This window comes from Gossypium hirsutum, chromosome A07 (assembly GCF_007990345.1).
Source record: "Gossypium hirsutum isolate 1008001.06 chromosome A07, Gossypium_hirsutum_v2.1, whole genome shotgun sequence".
Lineage (NCBI taxonomy): Eukaryota > Viridiplantae > Streptophyta > Magnoliopsida > Malvales > Malvaceae > Gossypium > Gossypium hirsutum.
In genome coordinates, this window is record NC_053430.1 from 1981538 (window position 1) to 2002868 (window position 21331).

Here is a 21331-nt window from a genome sequence, read left to right on the forward strand (position 1 = left end):
CCAAAAGAATTGTAATAAATAGAGGTGGACAGCTTGTATTGGGCACATGTGAGTTGAGTCCATCAAGATGGAACTGTTACCACATTAATTAAGCACTGTATATTGAGACGTTGACCAACTAACGGTTAAAGTCTTTTGGGGCCTTTCTTTCTTCATCCATCCAAAGCCACTACTTTAAGTCAAAATCAGTCAAAAAGATTTTTACTTAAATTATAAAAAATATATATTTACTATATTATTATATTAAATTATTCAAGAATTATTTAAAAATATAATTATATTGAATTATTTAAATATAGTTAACATTATATTTAATTTTTTTGTAATATTTTATGTATAATTAATTATTTAAAAATATATATTTCATATATTATTATTTTAAATTATTTAATATCATTTAAATTAACTATATATTTTAATTTTTTATTATAATACCAAATATACAATGAATTATTATTTAGTTAAAGAATTAAATTTATCATATAATAAATATACAACTAACATTTATAACCCCATTTGGGTTTTGCTTTTTTATAAGTATAACCCTTTTGGGTTGTTTTATATTTTCTAACTCTTTTGGATTATTATTCAAGTCATGGAATTTATTATATAATAAATTTATAAAATAATTTTCCTTAATAATTTAATAAATATGTAAAAAAAAAAATTATATTATTACTTAAATAAGCAAATGATCTTTACATAAATAATAAAAATATTGTACATATTATTTTATTAATGAAGTTATAATTTAATATATTTTCAATAATTTTATAAAAATTAAATAACTCAAAATTTTAATTATATAATTGTTTTTAGTTTAATACCCTCAATAATTACTACAATTGCTGCATTAGAATCCAAATATATATCTCGTCTCTAACTTTAAATTCACAATAACAATATTTAATATCACCGTTATAATATGGGGTAACATAATATTTAATGAAAAATTATTTTATTTATTAAAGTAAAAATAAATACAAACGAGTCTAAAATGATGTCAAATTTTTTATTTATTTCAATAATAATTGACCGAATAATAATTCATGCTTTATATGTATGTATATATATATATCTTATATTTACACCTTGTACAATAATAACCATGTAATTTGTGTATGTAGGGGATATTAATTAATCCATGCCCTTATATTTATTTTTCTACATAAATTACTGGAGGCCTGAGATGAAAGTTACTCCAGTTGAAGGCAGCCAAAAATTTCCAGCAATGAACCTATCAACTGTAAATTTGGCAGCTTCATCACGCCCCATAACATGGAATCCTGGCCAGGTTACCCTCCCGGAAGTTCCAGCTCCGGGTCCGACATTTGCATACTCGGCAAAATACAACGATTTTGAGTAACCCCCTTCTCCGGGCCATTCGACCCAACCTCTTGAAGCGATGGCATTGTCTATTGTTGATTCCATGACTACTGCTCGAGAATATTGTTTCCAGGGCCTACCAAGATATGATTCAAAGCTATGTTTAACGGGAGAAAAATCTGAGCTTGGCACGATCCGACAATTCTGAACCGAGAAGCCGGTGTTTTGTCCGGGATCCGACCGTCCATTCGCAAGGATCACATTGTAGCCGGAAGGGCGACGAAGTGCCAATGTGCAACTTTGGAAAACTGCGGCCGCATTACCGAATATGAAATCGACTGTGCCGTAAATATCGCATTCTCTATAGAATTGACGCAGGGAAAGTGCGTACAATGTGTCCTGGTACCCTGCAATGCTGCACCTATAGAAAACCGAACGATCGGAGGCAACGTAAAGAGCTAAGGCTTGTTCTCCTTGAGGACCGGCTGTATTTTGAAATCCGATATCTCGAGCTATAAATCCGTCACCTGTAACAGCTAAGAATCACAAGAAAAGTCGAAGAAAACAATTAGAATTGATGACATTCTTTAATGACAACAATTAAATATGTTATTGATTTAGACTAATTAATAATATTATAAAAATAGAGCGATCATATTATGTTAAATTAAATTATAAAGATTAAATATCAAATTTCAACATAATAGAGGGATTAAATTCACAATTAGACCTTAAAATATAGGACAGGATTATAAGAGATAAAAAAAACTTACTAAATGTGGCGGAACCGGGCATGGAAGAGCCACCATTTACACTGTCACTACCAACGATGATAGTACTATATTTACCATCTCCAACTAAAGTAATACCATCTTTATTAGTACGAATTTTTTCTTTATAAACTCCAGCTTTTACGTAAATCACAAATCGTCCCCCAGAAGCAGCATTAATAGCTTCCGAGATTGTTTTATAATTTCCCGATCCATCTTTTGCCACTACAGCATTGGCTTTTACTGCCGGCACTTGAAGTAGTTTCCGATCTTTCGCCGATAACCATTCAGGGAAAACCCGATCAGCCTCAGCTAGCCGGCGGGACTTGGTGAAATGGGTTAACTCACTAGGTATCCTATTGACAAGGGCTAAAGTGTTGCTGCCCAATTGAGACAAGTAATCCATTTTTTGAGATATTTGTCTCATCAAGTCACCATTGGAGAAATTATGACTGTCGGCAGAGTCTTTACAAGCTTGTTGGTATGTCAAGGCAGCACTTATCCATGTCTGGATGTCATGTTTGTTTTTGTTACGAGAATTCTTAAGAGCTAATAATGACTGGTCGAGCCGCTTTAAAGACATGCTCAATAGCCCTTCACAGTATCCTGCATGAGAAACGTTGTGCTTTTTAGCTAAAAAAGAAAGGAAAAACAGAAAGGATTCTTCAAGGATTGAATCCGAAATTAATGTCAATTAAACATGTAATATAAAGTTCTCTGTATTTATCGACTCGAATTTATAAATTTATATTTGTTATATAATAATTTTTACCTAATGTGTCACAATCTAGTTAAATTAATATAATTAATGTCACTGATTAAGTCATACTAAAAATTTTATAATAGTAAAAACTAAATTACCACATCATATGTATAATATAATATAATAAAATCAAATTATATAAAGACTAAATTACCACATCATATACATTAGCCAAAAAAGTGTTGAGTTTTGTCGGCAAACCTGTGATGGAATTGACATGTTGGGCTTCATCGACATGGAGATCAGTGGTGAATTTGGTGAAGTAGGAAGTAGGAAGCTGGGTCTCTAAGATGGTTTTGTTTATAAGAGCTGACAAAATGTCAGGCTTTTGATTTTCAGACCCCAACCCTGTCATTGTGTCAACACAAAGGGTAGAGTATCTAGTAAACCTGCATTGCTCATCAACATGTTTTTGGTTGGCGGCTAAACAACCTTGGGTCACCATTAGGACAAGACCCATTACCCTAAACATAGTGATGAATTCCAGCATTGTCGTTTCTGAGAAATTTATCATAGAAGCAGCAGCTATGCCGAATTTAGACAAGTAATGTAGCTTGTATGAATGTGTTGTGAGTTGTAGGAAAGTATGGGGTGTCGATATTTATAGGGAGGGATGCCTGGTTTTGGACTTAAATGATTCGTGGCATAAAACATGTTAGTTTAAGTGTCTATTTTTTTCTACGACCGTACATGACATGGCAATGTTGCTAAGATCGATGTCCATGTCATCTATTTCGTAAAATTTCTCTCTCAAGTCATATATAATAACAATGTGTACATGGTATATATTTAAGAGCTACTTTATTAAAATTGTGATATTGTAATTTTACTTTAATTTACTGAAATTTGATTTTTGTATTTTACGAAAATTGAAGAGTTAATTGAATTTTAGCATAATTGGCATGAGTATTATTGTCAATGCAGAAGAATATAGATTTGAGTGCGCTGAAGCGCATTATCATCTTATTTATGGGTTGGAGAAGGGCTATAAGTATTTCTAGGTATTGTATAAAAAAAGTAGATATGATCAAAACATATAATAAAATTACTTAAATCTTTGTATTGAGAAGTTAATTTGATTGCGGTTAATATAAATTTTGTAACATTTTTTTATTTTTTTTTATAGTCGACAATTAAAAGGAAATATTTTCTCAATTTTTGTTATAGTTATTGCAACCCTGAAGCAGCTATTGGATCAACTATTATGTCCTCGATTTATAGTAACAGAAAATCAACGCGTATCAATCAATCAACTTTGTTGAATAAGTAATATTAATAATATTAAATTAGAAGATTCACCAATTTGAATTAACATGTACAATATGTTGGAATCTACATCATGTTTTCGAAAATATAAGAAATTAAAGTATCTTGGTCCTTTCTTATGAGTTGATCTCGAAGGAAATTGATTAAAAAATTCCTGATCGCCTTTTTTCCCTTCCATTCATATCATTTTCTTAGCCATTTCCCAACCTATACTACTTGTACTTCATATGGGTCTTTAATTTCATCAAAGACCTGCATAAGAGACTACTAGTTTTAACTTTTTTTAGAATATTTATATGCGGGGAAATATTTGATACTAGTGGAGCTTTCAGAGTTTGTAAGTAAGGTTAAAGATCGACAAGTATCCTAAAAGAGTATAGTAAAATATTAAAAAAATTAATTTCTAAAAAAAAAGATATATGACAATTTTTTAAGACTGTTTGTGGAATAAAAAAAATATTTTACTAATGTACCAAATACTAACCCATATATATATATATGATATGTATTACATATATAATGTTTTAAATATATAGAAGTTATATATTAAACCATATATTAATATCCTATATTTACCTTGACTCTAAATAATGCCAGTGAGAAACATATAATTATAACTAGAGGTGTTTATGGGTCAAGCTGAGTTTAAGGATGATATTAACACACTTTATATTTACTCAAACTTGTCTCCGCTCAAAATATGAGTTTAAAATTTTGCCTAAACCCACTTATATTTGTAAATGGCTAACTCAAACTCATTTTTAGACTCGTCCATATTTTTTAGATTTTTTTAACAATATTTAATTATTTTAAATTTAATATTTAATAATCTTATATATTTCTTCATTTATTAAAATTTTATTTTTTTTGGTACTTTTCATATCTATTTTATGGTCCATGTTTGGGGTTTATGGTTGCTCCTCTCCCAACAATGTTGTCTCCAATGTTCCAACATTGTTCTTCCATTGGAAGTATAATGTGCCTTACCACTACATCCAACACTTGTTGGTATTTATTAAAATTATATATATAGGCATTTTAACATTTTTTAGTGTTTACATTATAATATTATATATTACAATAGATTTAGTTTTTTATGTTTTATAAATTATAATATATATAAATAGCATAATATAATATATTATAAATATAGAAAATAATTTAGGCTAAGTTCAGGCCTTGAATATTTGAGCCCGTGCCTAGTCTATATTTTAAATGGGCCTAATTTTTTTGTCCAATTTCATTTTTCGTGTATAATATTTTTGTCCAAACCCTCTCGAAAATTGATTGGATCTGAAGGCTTGGACAAATAACCCGATTTATAAAGAGTTCTAATTATATCATAGTTAATATATTATTATATTATTATAAGTGCATGACAAGAGTTACATATGTCATAAGTTTTTAAACAGGAATTTATTCATAAAGGAGAATCTGACCAATGAGAACTTGGCTCAATGGTAAAGTTGAGATTTTAAGAATTTTAATTTTTCAAGTATCACTTTATGTAAGGTTAATGCTCAAGTAGGAACCCAACATTTTAGGGCTACTCATACAATAGTCAAACCTTTTAAATTAGTCATACAAGGGTTTAATCTTTACAAATGTGCTCAAATAAAGGTTAAATTTTTCAAAATAGTCAAATAAGGGTTAAACCTTTTCAAAAATACTAAAATAAAGGTAAACTTTTTTAAATGTGCTCAAATAAGGGCTTCTCAAACGTCGTATATTAATTTTTAAATTATGTTTTTATTATTTTCTTTTCTTTTAAACAATATTTGATTTAACTATTATGTCTTTTATACTAAACTGAATTAAAACGCGTGAAAAGTCTTCATTTAAGTATTTTTATAAATATTAGACCCTTATACGATCATTTTGAAATATTTAACTCTTATGTGAGCAACTCTTAAAATATTCAACCTAATTTAAGCATTCAACCCTTTATGTAAATATATAAATTTTCTCTTAAATTTATTGTAATTAGTATGAAAAAGAATAGCATCACAGTGTGAACCAAGGGCAACTTACATGGTCAAATCTCTCACAAACAAAAATAAAGTCACACATTGCCGAAGGAAATGGAAAACCATCGTACCTAATACATCTTTAAATGAATTATTGGGTATTTTGTGCATAACATTGTGAAGTCTAGTATTTGGATTTGAAAGCTATTAGAAAGCATATCTGCCATCTGCTAATCCAATAATAATCACATCAATTTAGAGCACAAAAATTAATGTAAGATGGGCCCTTTTTTCCCACTCAAGTTGTAAATGACCTCACATGCAATGCCAAAACTCATGTGTCGTTTTAGTTAGCATTGATGTTGATGATTAACACCATTTTGAAAAAGAAAAAAAGTGCCTTTAAAATGGTTTGTGATGAAAAAATTGTGGCGAGACAATGAAATATTTAGAAATATATTATCTTTAAAATCATACTAGTATATTTCTTCTTGTATTGGATTAATTATTTGTTTATATTAATTTATAAAAAAAATAAAACTTAAAATATGCTCTATATTTCTATATATTTCGTGTATTTGAAATTTAGTCTTTTTATTTTTATTTTTTAAGAATTTAATCCCTTTACTTTTTAAATTTAAAATTTTAGGTTTAGTTGTTATTATTGTTAAAATTCTTTTGTTAAGTTTACTAATGTGACATTTTAAAATTAAAAAAAATCCCTTGATAGTGATGTAACAAAAAAAAAAAGTTTGAAAATTAATGCTGATATGGACTTAAAAGCATTCATTCAAACTCGTCATGATAAAAAATATTCTTTTTTGTTGGAATAGTAATCTTTAAAAAAATGTCATCAGCATTGTAGTTAAAATAGTTAGCAATATTAATTATTTAGATTAACTAATGATATTATAAAAATAAAGGGACTAAATTATGTTAAAAATTAAAATATAATGATTAAAACCAAGTTTTAGCATAATATAGGGGCCAAAAATAAAATTTGACTATTGTCTTATAATGCTAAGGCAAATAAAAAAAAATTTCGCTCTCTAAGACCTTTAAAGCATCCAAATTATATATAATCACGTAATGTTTTATTCGAAAAATTAATGATATTAATTGTGAATTAACTAATAATGTTATGAAAATGTAAGAACCAAATTATGTTCAAAATTAAAATATAAAAATTAAATATCAAATTTAAACAGTAAAACATTTTCATGTAAGGAAAAGAAATCATATGTTTCAACAAAAGGTTGTAAGGAATTTTTTTTACATAAAGATATATAGATTATTAAATTATTTATAATGATAATTAAATAAATTAATAGTATTAAATACATAAATATGTTATTATAATTGATTTTATTTAAATATTATTTCATCTTAATAATATTTTATTTTAATAATTTTAGAATTTATGAATATTTCTATTATATGAAGAGGAGATAATGCTAATCCTCAAACACTAATAATACCAACCAAACATAAACACAAAATGAACCACTATATCAACCTTGCAGACTAAGAATAAATAAGGGGCAACCTTTCATTAAGCACAAAATCATAACCATTATCCTCTCATGCGAGTTTGTCTCCTTAATCACATATTCTTTCTCTACAAATTTATTTTCTATGTTATTTCCATTACAAGGACTTGTATTGATTTAAGCAGCCAAGAGCATCCCTTCGAATTTGGCAAGGGGCGAAGCCAGAAAATTTTTTTAGGGGGGCCGGATGAAATTTTAATTTTTTATAGGTTATATTTTTATAATTTGTAAAGGATTAAATTGAATTTTTATAATTTTAGGGGGGCCAAAGTACAATTTTACCTTTACTAATTTAAAATTTTTAAAAAATTTCAAGGGCCTAAAATATAATTTTCCATTTTAGGTGGGGTCGGGGCCCATGCCAGCCCCCCTGGCTACGCCCCTGAATTTGGCATTATTTTTTGAAATCCGAGAATATTTAAGTTTGTTTTACCTTTCTATAAGTCCATTTTCAAGCTCAACCAAACACGCGTAAACAATGTTATAAGTGAATAATGTTAAACTAGGTTATGATACACTTACGATATAAAAAAAAATTTATATCAAAACCAGACGTGGATTTTGGTAAAATGGTAAAGTTGAGGAAAAAAGTATTTCAAGGTCTTAGGTTTAAATTCCGTTTTGCGCATGTACTTTTGTAAATTGTATGTAAAAAAGATAAAAATGCTCTCAAAATTATATTTGTTGCTTTATAACAATATTAAGATCTTGGTAGTTTCATAATTGAGTTGGGACCTGATTGAGAATAATATCAACTCAGTCAAAACTTTAAATAATAGGATAAACTATACTATTAGTCACTAAACTATAGGTAAGTTTTCGTTTTGGCCACATAACTAAAAAAAGTTACAATCTGGCCTATTAGAAAGTTTTCATTTAAGTCACTAGACTATTCAAAAGTTTTTATTTAAGTCACTAGACTGTTAAGTTTTTTTTTTAAAAAAAGGTTCTACCAACGAGTTCCAAGTGACAATTTGACAATTGATATAGTGGATCAATACCCATCGACAAGTAAAAGAACATACCTTAGATCTAAGTCAATCTGATGGTCAGTGTTTGAGATTGAAAAAAAAGTTATTTGAATTTTGATTCGTAGATTCGTGATATCCAAAGTTATTTGAAGAAAAAAACTGAGTTGTAGAAGAGAAAGGAAAAGAGAGCTTTCGATTGGTGCAAACAAAGAAAGCCATATAGCATCGGTTTTAATAGCCCAATAACTTAAATGAAAACTTTTAAATAGTTAAATGATCAAAACAAAACTTTACCCATAATTTAGTGGCTAATAGTGTAATTTACCCTAAATAACAATAAAGATATTTAAAATAAAACATAAAATATAATTATACATATTATATAAACGTAATTATATACTCAAAAGTGCTTTTGCCAAATTTTTGTTCAAAAATCACTTTATAAAAACACTTTGGATGGCAAAAACACATTGTTTAGCAAATTTTTGGCCAACAAAAAGTACTTATAATTAGACAAAACGTACCAGCCCATGTATGAATTCATCATTCAGAATTTATTTTAATTACGTTGGACTCTTGCCTATTTAAAATCTCTGTTAGTTAGTCACATGCATGGGTGAAACCAGAAAATTTTTTAGGGGCCAAAATGAAATTTAATTTTTAATAGTCTACATCTTTATAATTTTTAAAGGATTAAATTAAATTTTTATAATTTTCTAAATGGCTAAAACAATAATTTTTATTTTATTTTAAGAGGACCGGGGCCACTACCAGCCCCCTGGATTTACCTCAGGACATGTAAAGATATATGATATATCATTATTGAACAGTCTTTTAATTTCGGTTTAATGACCCCAAAAAAAAGAAAGGCATTCCCCAGCAGCCGGATAAGTATATTTGTAGGGCTTGCTGCGGTTGTTGGTGAGCAAATGGAGAGAGCAAAGCAAAGAATGAGGCTGAAAATGGCACCACCACACCATGTAAAGGGAACTTATGTTTCTTAAGGGAGACAATAGCACATGTATTTGATAAGAGACAAGTGAGCGACCAAGGGGATGATATGGCTAAAACAACCATTAGAATTTGCCATTTCATTGTTTTGTTTTGAGTGGGACTAGGGAATTTTAAGACACTTCTGGGTTTCTAGTAGACTGCATGCCTGGCTTAGCTGCCTTGTTTTTTAGCTGAAATTGTAGTATGTTTTTTTTAGCTTTCGACTTGAAATTTCATGCAACTGAAAATGCAACATTTGGACTACTGTAAAAATTTCTTTAGGAAATGATATTTTGAATTCAGATTTCAAAATTTTATTCATGTGTATATAATTAACAAATATTGAATTAGAAACATAGAAGTATATTTATACAAAAGGTAACCTACTCTCGAGATCATCCGACTATGGTTAAAAACTCTATCACAATTTTATACGATATTAGATGACATCAATAATGTGACTTCTTGCTCTTGGTTAGTAATATTGAAATGAGAAGTTCCTAGCATAAAACTCACTTCCTAATTGTAGCTATAACAATAGTGTCAATGAGCTAAAACTCAACCGGCTCAAAAGAAAATTTATATGTGTGTTTAAGTTTTTTTTTTTTTGTTCAAGCGACATATATTTATTGAGAAAAAAATACAACAACATGAGTTTATTAGGTCGTGTTAAATTAAATAAAATTCTTAGCAATGTTATTTTATAAATACATGTATATATACTACATCCATATATGCATGATGCATCCCTTCAATTCAAGCTCAACTTGGTCTTGTTTTAGACATTGTTTTCATCTTTCTCAATCTAATATTGGCTCTTGCATCATTTTAGCAGCCATAGACTTCCTTGAATAAATCTTAATTCATTGCTGATATTGGGCTTAACACCGGGCCAATTTATGAAATTTTAGCACCCTCTTATTTGATAATATTGAATGCACAAGGGTGTACAACATTCTCTATTTTTATTTTTCATTTCATTTTCAAAAAATATTTTTTAATTTTTTTTGAAAATTGAAAGTTATTTTTGGTAAATGAAGATAAAAATCATTTTCAATAACGAAAATATTAAAAATGTGTTTATATATTTTTCAAAATAGAAATGGAAAAATAATTAAAAAAAATAAACTAAAGTATAATTTATTAAAAATGTATTATAATATTAAAAAAACTGTAATTAAATAAAAAATATTTAAAGGTTTTAAAAATAAAAAAGTTGCTTCTAAAATGATTCGGCTAGGGTAAATTTAATGCGTAAAATGAAACCAAGTAAATTCTTTATTTTTAATTTTTTAATTCTTTATTTTTAATTTTTTCCATTTTTCCAAAAACAATAAAAATATGTTTTTATACACTTTTTTTTTCATTTTCCAAAAATTAATTTCAAATATTTTAATCAAACATGTCATCTTCACTATTTTCCATTTTTCAAAAAAAAAAATGAAAACACCCCTTATTTCTTAAACCTAAATCTAAAATATTGAAATACCATGTAATGCAAAAAAAAGTTTAATAAAATTTAATGAAATAATACGTGGAAATCAATATACTATAAATGATTAATATGCCCAGTGGGGGTTTAGCAAGGCTCAGCCTCCCTAAAATAAATTTTTTTATAAAATTATACTTTATTTTTAAAAAAATATAAAAATTTGATTTAATTTTTTAAAAGTTATAAAGATATAGACTATTAAAATTTTGAAATTATATTTTTATTATCGTAAAAATTATAATTTAATTCTGATAAACCCTAAAACATTTTCTAGCTCCACCACTGAATATCCCAAAGATTATATAAATACACGAATATGATACCAACACATAACTTAATAACATGATTCATTTATAAAACTTGTTGATCATTTAATTTTTTTCGTATAAAGATTTATATAAATGTATATATACGAGTAGAGTCCGATTTGATCATTTTCAAAAATAATTTCGATTATTTCAATTTTTATATAATTTTATTAATAAAAGATTGAGAATATTAAAAAGACAAATAAATGTTAATTGAATTGTTATTTGATCCATTAGAATTGTTTTTGCAGCATTTTGCTTTGCCTGCTGATTTTGTATATCCACTGAATAGTGATCTTTATTTATTTAATAAAATAATTGTATAAAAAATATATTAAAATTTATTATAATAAGTCGACTTTGGAGAAAGTGCATGAAAATGCATTTTCAGCAAATTTTATAGGAAAATATTTTCAATTGGATGCGTTTTATTTTTAGTTAGATGGTTAAATATTAATGTTTTAATTTTTAATAATAGAAATAAATAGAATTTTTAATAAAAATTACCAATTTACTATTTGACATAAATTATAAGGACTAATTTATTTATTTATTAAGTAGAAGGAACAAAATACAATTTAACACTTAATAAAAGGACCTTCATGATATTTTGTAATACTTATTACAAATTTTTATAACATGGGAAAGAAATATTTTTTGAAAATTTTTGGCAAGAACCAAAAATGATGGCTGCTGAATTTTTTACTTTGGGTTATGGTGCCCAATTGATTCTCATGGTCATGGTGGGTAGTGAGCAGTGGACATTGGGCTGTAGAATTTAGATGGCTCATGGCAGGATTTTTTAAATTGTAAGTTTAATTTTGGGTGTTGATTTGGACAATTTTATTTTGTTATGAAATAATGGAATGAAAAAAAAAAGAAGAGAAAAGATGAATAGAAAGAGAGAATACAATAGAAAAATAAATGAGAGAGGTGAAATGAATTTTTTTTAGTCATTTTCAATTTCGATGTTAAGTAAATTTGTCTTTCTAAAAATTTTGGAGTAATTTAATCTTTGTTAATTTCGAAAATAAACAACTAAAGTTTATTAATCATGACGTTAATTTTTTTGTCAATTTTACGTAATTTTGATTGATATAATAACAAATTTGGCTCTCATAATTTACACATTCTATTAATTTGATCACGATTAAACAAATTTAGCCTACAATATTTTTTCCTTTCAAGTCTTAAATTACTTAACATGATGTTTCATATTAATTTAATTGTTTTTTTCAAGTTCTAAGCTATGAATTGTATGAGATTTGAGATAAAATTTAAAAAATAAGAAATAAAATCGAGGGGCAAAGCTAAAACTTTTGTTTTGAAATGGCTTAAATTAAAATTTTAACTTTTGAAAGAGGACAAAATGTAATTTTTCATTTAATAAAAAAGGTAAAAGAGATGAAATTGAATAATTACATTTGAGAGGGACTAAAATAGGAATTCTTCATTTAATGATGTTAGTTGTTAATGAAAATTGAGTCCGATCAAAATGTCATATATCGATAATAGTATTTATTTTATATAAAATGGTGTTATATGAATAATGATGTTAGTTGTTAATAAAAATTGAATCATATCAAAATCTAATATATAAAATTACATAAAATTAAAATTCATATATAACATTATATATCGAAACAAATTTCATACTTATAAAATTTATCTCATCTAAAAAACTAAAAATCTAACATTTTTTTTTTACACTAAATAAAGTGATCCTTGGCAGGGAAGTTTGGCATTTGGTTTCTATAACATTCCAAGCATAATTGCAATGAAGTTCCTAACATTTCTCATATGATACAAATAACTACAAATGGAATATTTGGTAAAGCATCAACATATGGGAGAATATGACATTGTCTCCTACATAAAGTTTATATAAACTCTATCTTATGCAATACAAAACAATCATCTACAAATTTAATATATCTTGTTAGTGCAATGAGAATGGGAATTAAAGATATATATATATATATATATATCGTACGGGACTTGTTTTGGTACCTACATGGCCAAAATCGCCTGAAGAATGCATTAAAGACTGCGTGATACAGGAATCAGTGATGGAGACTGTCAAAGACACCCACCACACCAGCATCTCCACATTTTGCAAGTTTGGATGTGCTGCCCCTCTGTGCCCAAAGCTTACCATCAAAGAAAACCCCAGTTTTTTTTTCTTTTTTCCTTATTTTCTTTGGTGCTAAGCTTTGAAAACAAAGTGGTAGCCATCCAAACTTGCAGAAAGTGGAGCTGCTGCTGTGGTGGGTGTCTTTGACAGTCTCCACCACTGATTACGGTATCATGCAGTCTTTATTGCAGTCTCCAGCCGAGTATCCTTTGGCCATGCAGGTACCAAAGCAAGTCCCATACGATATATATATATATATATCTCTTTAATTCCCTTCCACTTTGCAGTAACAAGATATATTAGATTGCAGAAGGTATTTAACACCAGTTGACGGAAAATACATAAATAAAGTTATATATATATTTATACCCCAAATCCTGAAGTGTATTTAACACCAGTTGACGGCAACCACAAGTCTCCTTCAATGAATTGAGCTACTGTAAAATTAACAGCTTGAGCTGAGTTATTTAAAACATGGTAACCAGGCCACTTAACTCGCTCCCTAAGGCTAGCCCCTGGCCCATTATTCATGTACTCGGCATAGTATAATGTATCCAAGGCAAAATCTTGGTTCCATTCAAGCCACCCTTGTGGCCTTATGGCATCACTAATGTAGGATTGCATGATAATGGTCCTTGAATATAGTTTCCATGGTCTTCCCAAGTATGTAGGAGTGGAGTTAACTGAAGGTAATAAGTCCGTATCGGCCGAGATGTTGCAGAACTGGATGGAGAAGCCAGTCGGTTGGTTCGGGTCTTTGCGACCTTGCGCGGTGATGGTATTTTTCTGGCTTGGTAAGCCTTGCTTGGCTAAGATTTGGCAATTTTGGAACAAAACCGCGCCGTCGCCGAATATGAAGTCTACAGTGCCGGTGATCTTACATTCCCTGTAGAATTGACGCATCGTGTGGGTGTAGAGCGAGTCTTGGTATCCCTTGATTGCACATCGGAAGAAAACTGAGAGGTCCGAGTCGGACCGTAACGCTACCGCTTGGTGCTTTTGGGGACCTGCTGTGTTCTCGAATGTTATGTCTCTTGCTATGAACCCTCTTCCACTTACAGCTGCAGGTTTCAGGACAGAACATAATAATGATGACAATATGGAAAATAACTATGCATGATGCACCATAACAATGTCATGATTATCATAAAGAAACCTTTTCATCATATATATTATGGTGAAAACTGAAAAACAAATAAAGTTTTAGAGACAACATCATAGTTCCCATATGATTAAATCATGCAGGGTAAGGCTCCTTGGGTGTCCAAAAGTTTACAAGCCCAATTAGGCCAGGATGGATTTACCAATTGGGCGGGACAGGTTAACTTCGAATACATAAATTTGAATAAATTTTATGGTTAATTTGAGTTTTTTAAGTTTAAGTGAATTTAAGATTCAGATTATTTTTAACTCTGTTCATTTTGAGTTTGTCATTTTGGGTTAAAATGTTATTTCAAGATCAAGTTTTAAAATTTTCAAACTCATTTTAGATTTGAATTGATTTTGGGTTTAAGTTATTTCGGACTCCAGTCACTCAGATCTAATCGTTTCGGGTTCACGTCGTTTTAGGTTTTAAAAGTTTCATGTTATGCTGAGTTTGGATCTTTTTGGGTCATTTTTGTCTTCAAGTATAGGTCAATTTCTGATTAATGGTATTTCAACCTCAAGTCTTTTTATGATTTATGATCAAATTAAGTTAATTCAAAAAAATTATTAATTTTTCGAGTTTGGATTAAATTAAATAAACCTAAGCAGTCTAGATGCAATAAGTAATGACCCCAAACTCAAGCTACGCCCTAAAAGATGTTGATTGGTAGATCGATAGGGGGAAATAGGATCAGCCCCTGCATTGAAGTTCCATTAAGGGATTTCATGATTGTGCATTTAAAACTATAGCAAAATGCAACCAATTAAACCAAGTCCAGTGCTAAATGATTCACAGTACTTGACTTACCAAATGTTGCAGATCGAAATGTGGTCCATCCATCAATGAAGCTACGATTCCCAGATATTACAGTGACATCCATTCCATCACCGATCATCACAAGGTTCCATTTCTTCTTCTTGATCTCCACATTCTCTTTATATAAACCCTTCTTAATGTAAATAACATATCTGTTCATACTCTTATCTGGTGCTGTCTCCACAGCATCCATTATGCGTGTGAAATTCCCACTCCCATCTGCTGCCACCACAACATTTGCTGTTACCCCATTTATTTGCAACAATCTCCGATCCTCCCTTTTGAACCATACCGGAAACCGGCTCTGGCCTGGATGACCCCCACCACCACCACCTTTTTGGCTGCCATTACGGGTACCGTTGGACTTGGAATTAGGACCAGGGTGCACCATGATGAGAAGATTACGAACCAGTGAAGTGATTTGGTTCAAGCTACCGGATACTACAGTTTTGACCATGCTATTTGTACCTTCAAACCCATCAATGCATGTCTGTTGGTTAACCATTGCAGCACTTAACCATGTTCTTAAATCAGAACTTAGATCACCAGTACTGTTATCTTTAGCTGCAAAAAAACATAGTTGAGATTGAATGATATTCCACAGAAAAGTTGCATGTAATCACAAAAAAGTTAAGAAGTACTACCATTAGGATTCTGGGAAGCAGACATGGTCCAACTTAGTTCATCAGCAGAAGAGTCGAGCAGATCAAGACAATCAGAAATGGCATTAGAGAGACGAAAATCATGAAAAAAGCCACCAAATTGAGAAACAACAGAGGTAGCTTTTCGTATAGCATCAATGGTGGTTTTCAAAGAACCTATAAACTCAGTTGCTGGTACTTTCAAGCACTCAGTTTCAAGGAACTCATTAGTACTACTGCTGGCATTTGAATTGGTGCATAGACAAAGAGCAACAAGGAAGAATACCAACAAATGGAATGGCTTTGGCATGGTAATTTGGGGAAACAAAGATTGAAGATGTTACATATATGTATAGGTAAACACTTAGAGGTGAAGAAATGAGATTAGTATGTAGTGAAGAAGATTTAAAGGCAAATATATATATGGCGAGGATTAGAGAGTTGGATAGGTAGGTGAAGGAATTAAATAGGGGACGTTGAATCGTGGAGATGAGGCTAACATTGGGGGCGGGGGGGGGAGGTGGCTTAAGTCATGGTTTCCGTCTCACTGACAGTATTGGGTGGTCTATGCTTGGTGTCGGTGGTGAAGGAAAAAATAATAATAAAGCATTTTTACTCTAAAAAAAAATAATAAAGCATTTTTTTATAATTATTTTGTTGCTTAAATATCCGAACGAGGGGCATCGAGTCCTGTGTGCGCATGCCCATTGCTCAAGATGATATTAGTTTTGTATAATTTCAAACTTAGCTATAAATGTTTATCCTTTTTATCAATTTTCTCCTCATTCTGTTTTTAGTTAATTTTTGGTCTTTAACCTCTTAAAAAGAGTTGAATTTAATCATTCACATTTGCAAAATAATTTCCTTTACCTTTAAGTATAGAATAAAAAAAAAACTTAATACATCATTTAGCACTTGAGTTTAACACTTTTTCTAATATAGTACTTGTGCTTGTCAAAAATTATACATTTTTATACCTAAAGTTAATGGTGTTAACTTTTAATGTTTAATTCAGCTTTATGGTTGATTTGGTGAAAATTGATTAACTAACATATTAACGATTAATTTTCATCAAATCAACCCTAAAAGCTGAAAAAAATCATAGTCATTAAGTTATAATAACAAATTAAATAAATTTAAAATTAACACTTAATTTAATCTATTAAAAAAATAATGAGAATTCAAATCTAATTACATTAATAATTAATTTTCATCAAATCAACTTGAAAACCTTAATTAATTTTTAAAAAATTAATATTGTTATCTTTAAATACCAAAATATATAACTTTTAGATAATATAAGAAAAAAATTGAATTCAACAAAGGATTCCATCATAATTCCCAATAATTAAAAGACAAGCACAATCAAACAGTTATATAGAGAGAGAAAAAAATGTTATTGACCCCTGCCTAACTATTGCATCCCGAAGAAGACCCATTAAAAACGACATTAATTGCATTTCAATATACACTTTTCAGCCTTTTTCATGTATTAAATTAAAAATTAAAAAAAAATAGTATTTACTGTTGTAACAATTTAAAGGATATGGGTTTTTACGGTTTAAAAACTTAACATCTTTCACTTTAAGGATTGAAAGATTATTGATAGTTATGGCACAGTATAAAAAAAAAAGATTTGGGAGAGATTCATTATATTGATGTAAAATTTAAGTAGTTTCGCGCATTTTTATAATTTTTGTATGATTAATGTTTTAACAATTCTTTAACCGTTAGATTTATCAATATAAATTATACTTGTCATGCATGTAAGTTTTCTAATTTATCCGACATTTCTATCATATCAAACCAAAATATTATTTTTGTTCACATGTATATTTAATGGTTAATTTTTTTATGTAAAATAGATAGTTAAATATTTTTAATTTACTCAAACTTTGACATGTATTATCTATATGAATGGAACATAAAATATGAAAAAAAATATATTAATCATTAAAATATATATAAACATAAAACGTGAAAGTTTGTTGAAAAAAATATGAATGTTGGATTGTTAAAATATTAATTATAAAAAAATTTATATAAGTGTATAAACTACTTAAATTTTACATTTTTTTTATTAACATTGGTTGAATTTCTATGTAGAAAAGGGTGTTTTATTTGTTTGCAAGATTTAGGTCTTGGGACTTTGATAGTCTATGTTTAAGTCTCGTTCTATGTAAATTACGTGTGTATTCTTTTCATATTTATTATAGTTTAAAGCATATATATCATATGTGAGTCTTGTTCAAGTTTTATCCTGTTCAATTCATCGTATTTTGTAATATGTGATTTTGGTTATATTTATTTGGACTAATCTATATTGTATTTAAGGTCTTGACTAAGTTAATGTCACGAGTCTACCAATCATTAATTTAATTGGAAATTGACTAAAATACTCTAAAAGTTATCCATATTGTATTTAATCTTATGACTAAAATACATCTCTATTTAAGAATTAAGTTATATTATAATTAGAGAGTTTTTGTTTTTTTATATATTTTTATTTGAGAGCATTGATCTAATATGCAATTTGATACATGAATTTTAATTTTATACAATTATACACATGAAACTTTGATCGTGGATCAAGTGTACACATGTAATTTTGATTATGATTCAATTATACACATTTAAATAAACGCATAACTTTCTTTTCATATTAAATAAATATAATTATCTATATTGATAATATTGCACATTTGACCAAATTTCATATATAGTTTTAAGATTTATTCTAATCGTTCTAACCAAATCTTCACTTGATTCTTAAACCTTTTACTAAATAAAAAAATTTCACCCATATCATAAGTATGGCATAGCGTGATATTATTTAGGACAATTATTTAGTACGATGGTGATGGGAAGCTCCATAAACAAAGTTTGAGATTTAATCATGTATCATTAAATCTTATTTTAAAATTTAAAAATAAATAAAAACTTATAAAAGAAAAGGGTTAATTATGGAATTTAACCTGAAATTTAATATAATTATGGAATATCTAAAAAAGAGAAAACATGAAGTGTAACGTCGAATGGCTTCTTTTTCAAAGGCAATAAATAAAGGCCCTAAATTAAAGAGAGAGTATATCTATCTATCTATCCATCCTGTTTGCTTTAAATGGATAGGCGCGAAAACGCGTTTTACAGCTTTCCTTCATTTCCTAATCTTTCCTTTTTGTGATCTTTTATTTTTAATAGAAAAAGCACACGCGGGGTGTCTCCCTCGTTTGCATTAACTAACCCATCCATTTCATTTTCTTTCTTTTTATTTTTATTTTTATTTTATATTTTATGTCCCGGTTGGTAACAGGGATGACCCTGCCCCCTTCTCCTAATAGGAGACATGTAATTTTTTAGTTCTTTTATAATTTATAAGATTTTAAATTAATATACATTAAAATTACACTTTGGCTTCGTAAAAAGGGTAAAATTTTGATATATTCTTTTAAAAAATTAAAAACATATGAACTATTAAAATGATAAAATTACATTTTAGTTATTGTAAGCGAAAAATTTTCTAGCTTCATCCTTAATGGCTGCTCTTCTTAATAAATTCGTTTTTAATATTTGAATCTTAAATTATAGGTATAAAAGTGTTTTGAAATATAATTGAGAATATAAATCGAAGTTTGAATTTTTTTTAAAAAAAGGATATGTTTAAATAATAATTTTTTAGAAAATTAAAATATAATTTTAGTATAGTAAAATTTTATAATTTCTCAAGAGATTAAATTATAAATTTTTTTTGTTTTTGAAAAGACTAAAAATTAAATATAAAATTTAGGAGGCAAAAATGAATTTTACCATTAAATTATTTGAAATTTTATTATTTTTAAAAATATAAAGTTAGAAAAAAAGATTTAAGGAAAATACATTTTTAAAAAAAATTAAAGGTAAAAATGAACTAAATTTTTTGGAGTTGTTTTTAATTGGTTTTCTAATTTAATCGTTAAATCGAATAATTCTATAATCAACAAATTGAATCGATTAATCAAATTTGATTGCGTCATAATTTTTTAAGATGTATTCATTTATTTAAACATTCATTTATTCAAATTATCGTTTATCAAGTATTTAAGAGTTTGAAAGAGTTGTAAACCAAATTTCTACTTTGTCTATAGTCATTAGACATTAGTTAACTATGGCTGTGAATGATGTTTTATGTGTGAAGATTCAAATAAGTCGAATCTCATGTGGTTATATTATTATTTTTTAAATAATCTTATTATAGGTTCTGATCATATCTGCTTTTTTTAAGACAATGCCTATAATTATCCATACCCCATCCCAACCCATAAATAGGAAGAAAATGCATTTCAGAACACTCGAATTCATATCCTTATACATTTACAATAATGCTCATATCAATCGAGTTAGGACTCAATCAGCTCATGTAGATATATTGTTAAAACATATAATAATATTAATTTATAATGGGTTGGAAAATTAATAATAATAATGATTTGATTTGCTTTATTGTGAAAACATAATCTTGATTTGGGACAAAGGATTAGTGATTTCGTTAAGCAAAGTATCTTGGTCCACAGCTTTCATTTTTCTCATGTGCTTATGGATCTATCTTTTTTGAGCTTTTTGAAAGGTCTTTTGATTCTAATATTCATTATAATATTTTCCCACTTTTCAATTATTCTTATATATTGGGAGTTAAAATTAAATTTATAAAAGCTAGGGGTTAAAGGTGAAAATTTTGCTTTGAAAAGGTTTAAATTTTAAACTATTTTTAATTGAGAGGGATTGTATTTAAAATTGAAAGATAATGTGTGAAAAATTATATACTTTGACCTCAAAAATAAAATAAAAAGATTCTATTTAATTCCATTAAAAATGATGAAATCATAAATTTATATATGATAAAATTATACTTTTAACTTCCTCAAAATTTATATAATTCTGACTCTCTCAAAAAAAATTTTAACTTCATCCCTAATAATTATTATTCCATTTAGCCAAAGCGGTTATAACCCTATTTACCTTCACTAACTATCGTCTTGATTTAATATTACTGTTTATTGAATCAAATGATAAAAAAATTAATAGTTTTTAAATTTGAGTATCGTGAATAAAGAAAATAACATGAAAAAGCTTTACCCTATATTTAAAGGTTGGATTCGATTTAAACAAGATGTAATGCAGATGTAGATACCCAATACAAGAGGTTGTGCA

General features: G+C 28.2%; 2 protein-coding genes across 2 annotated transcripts; both read right to left on the minus strand.

Annotated features, from left to right (window-relative positions):
* Window positions 1-998: 998 nt before the first annotated feature.
* Window positions 999-3429, minus strand: LOC107929870 (pectinesterase). Its single transcript, XM_016861403.2, has 3 exons — window positions 3061-3429; window positions 2100-2702; window positions 999-1862 (listed from the first exon to the last, which is right to left on the minus strand). The coding sequence occupies exons 1-3, from the start codon at window positions 3371-3373 to the stop codon at window positions 1174-1176; spliced, it is 1605 nt and encodes a 534-aa protein (XP_016716892.1). The 5' UTR covers window positions 3374-3429; the 3' UTR covers window positions 999-1173.
* Window positions 3430-13903: 10474 nt separating this feature from the next.
* LOC107929932 (pectinesterase/pectinesterase inhibitor PPE8B-like) lies at window positions 13904-16454 on the minus strand. The gene is given in 3 exon segments (NM_001327307.1): window positions 13904-14601; window positions 15495-16067; window positions 16148-16454. Coding segments are annotated over 3 exon segments (1578 nt in total).
* Between the last annotated feature and the right edge of the window lie 4877 nt (window positions 16455-21331).

What these genes read in the sequence shown, in the direction of transcription:
- LOC107929870 (XM_016861403.2), bottom strand. Translation starts at nt 3,373, where the DNA reads ATGATAAATTTCTCAGAAACGACAATGCTGGAATTCATCACTATGTTT. An exon ending in ACATGTCAATTCCATCACAG is followed by an intron (nt 2,703 to 3,060) that starts GTTTGCCGACAA and finishes TTTCTCATGCAG; the next exon opens with GATACTGTGAAGGGCTATTG. An exon ending in GCCCGGTTCCGCCACATTTA is followed by an intron (nt 1,863 to 2,099) that starts GTAAGTTTTTTT and finishes TGTGATTCTTAG; the next exon opens with CTGTTACAGGTGACGGATTT.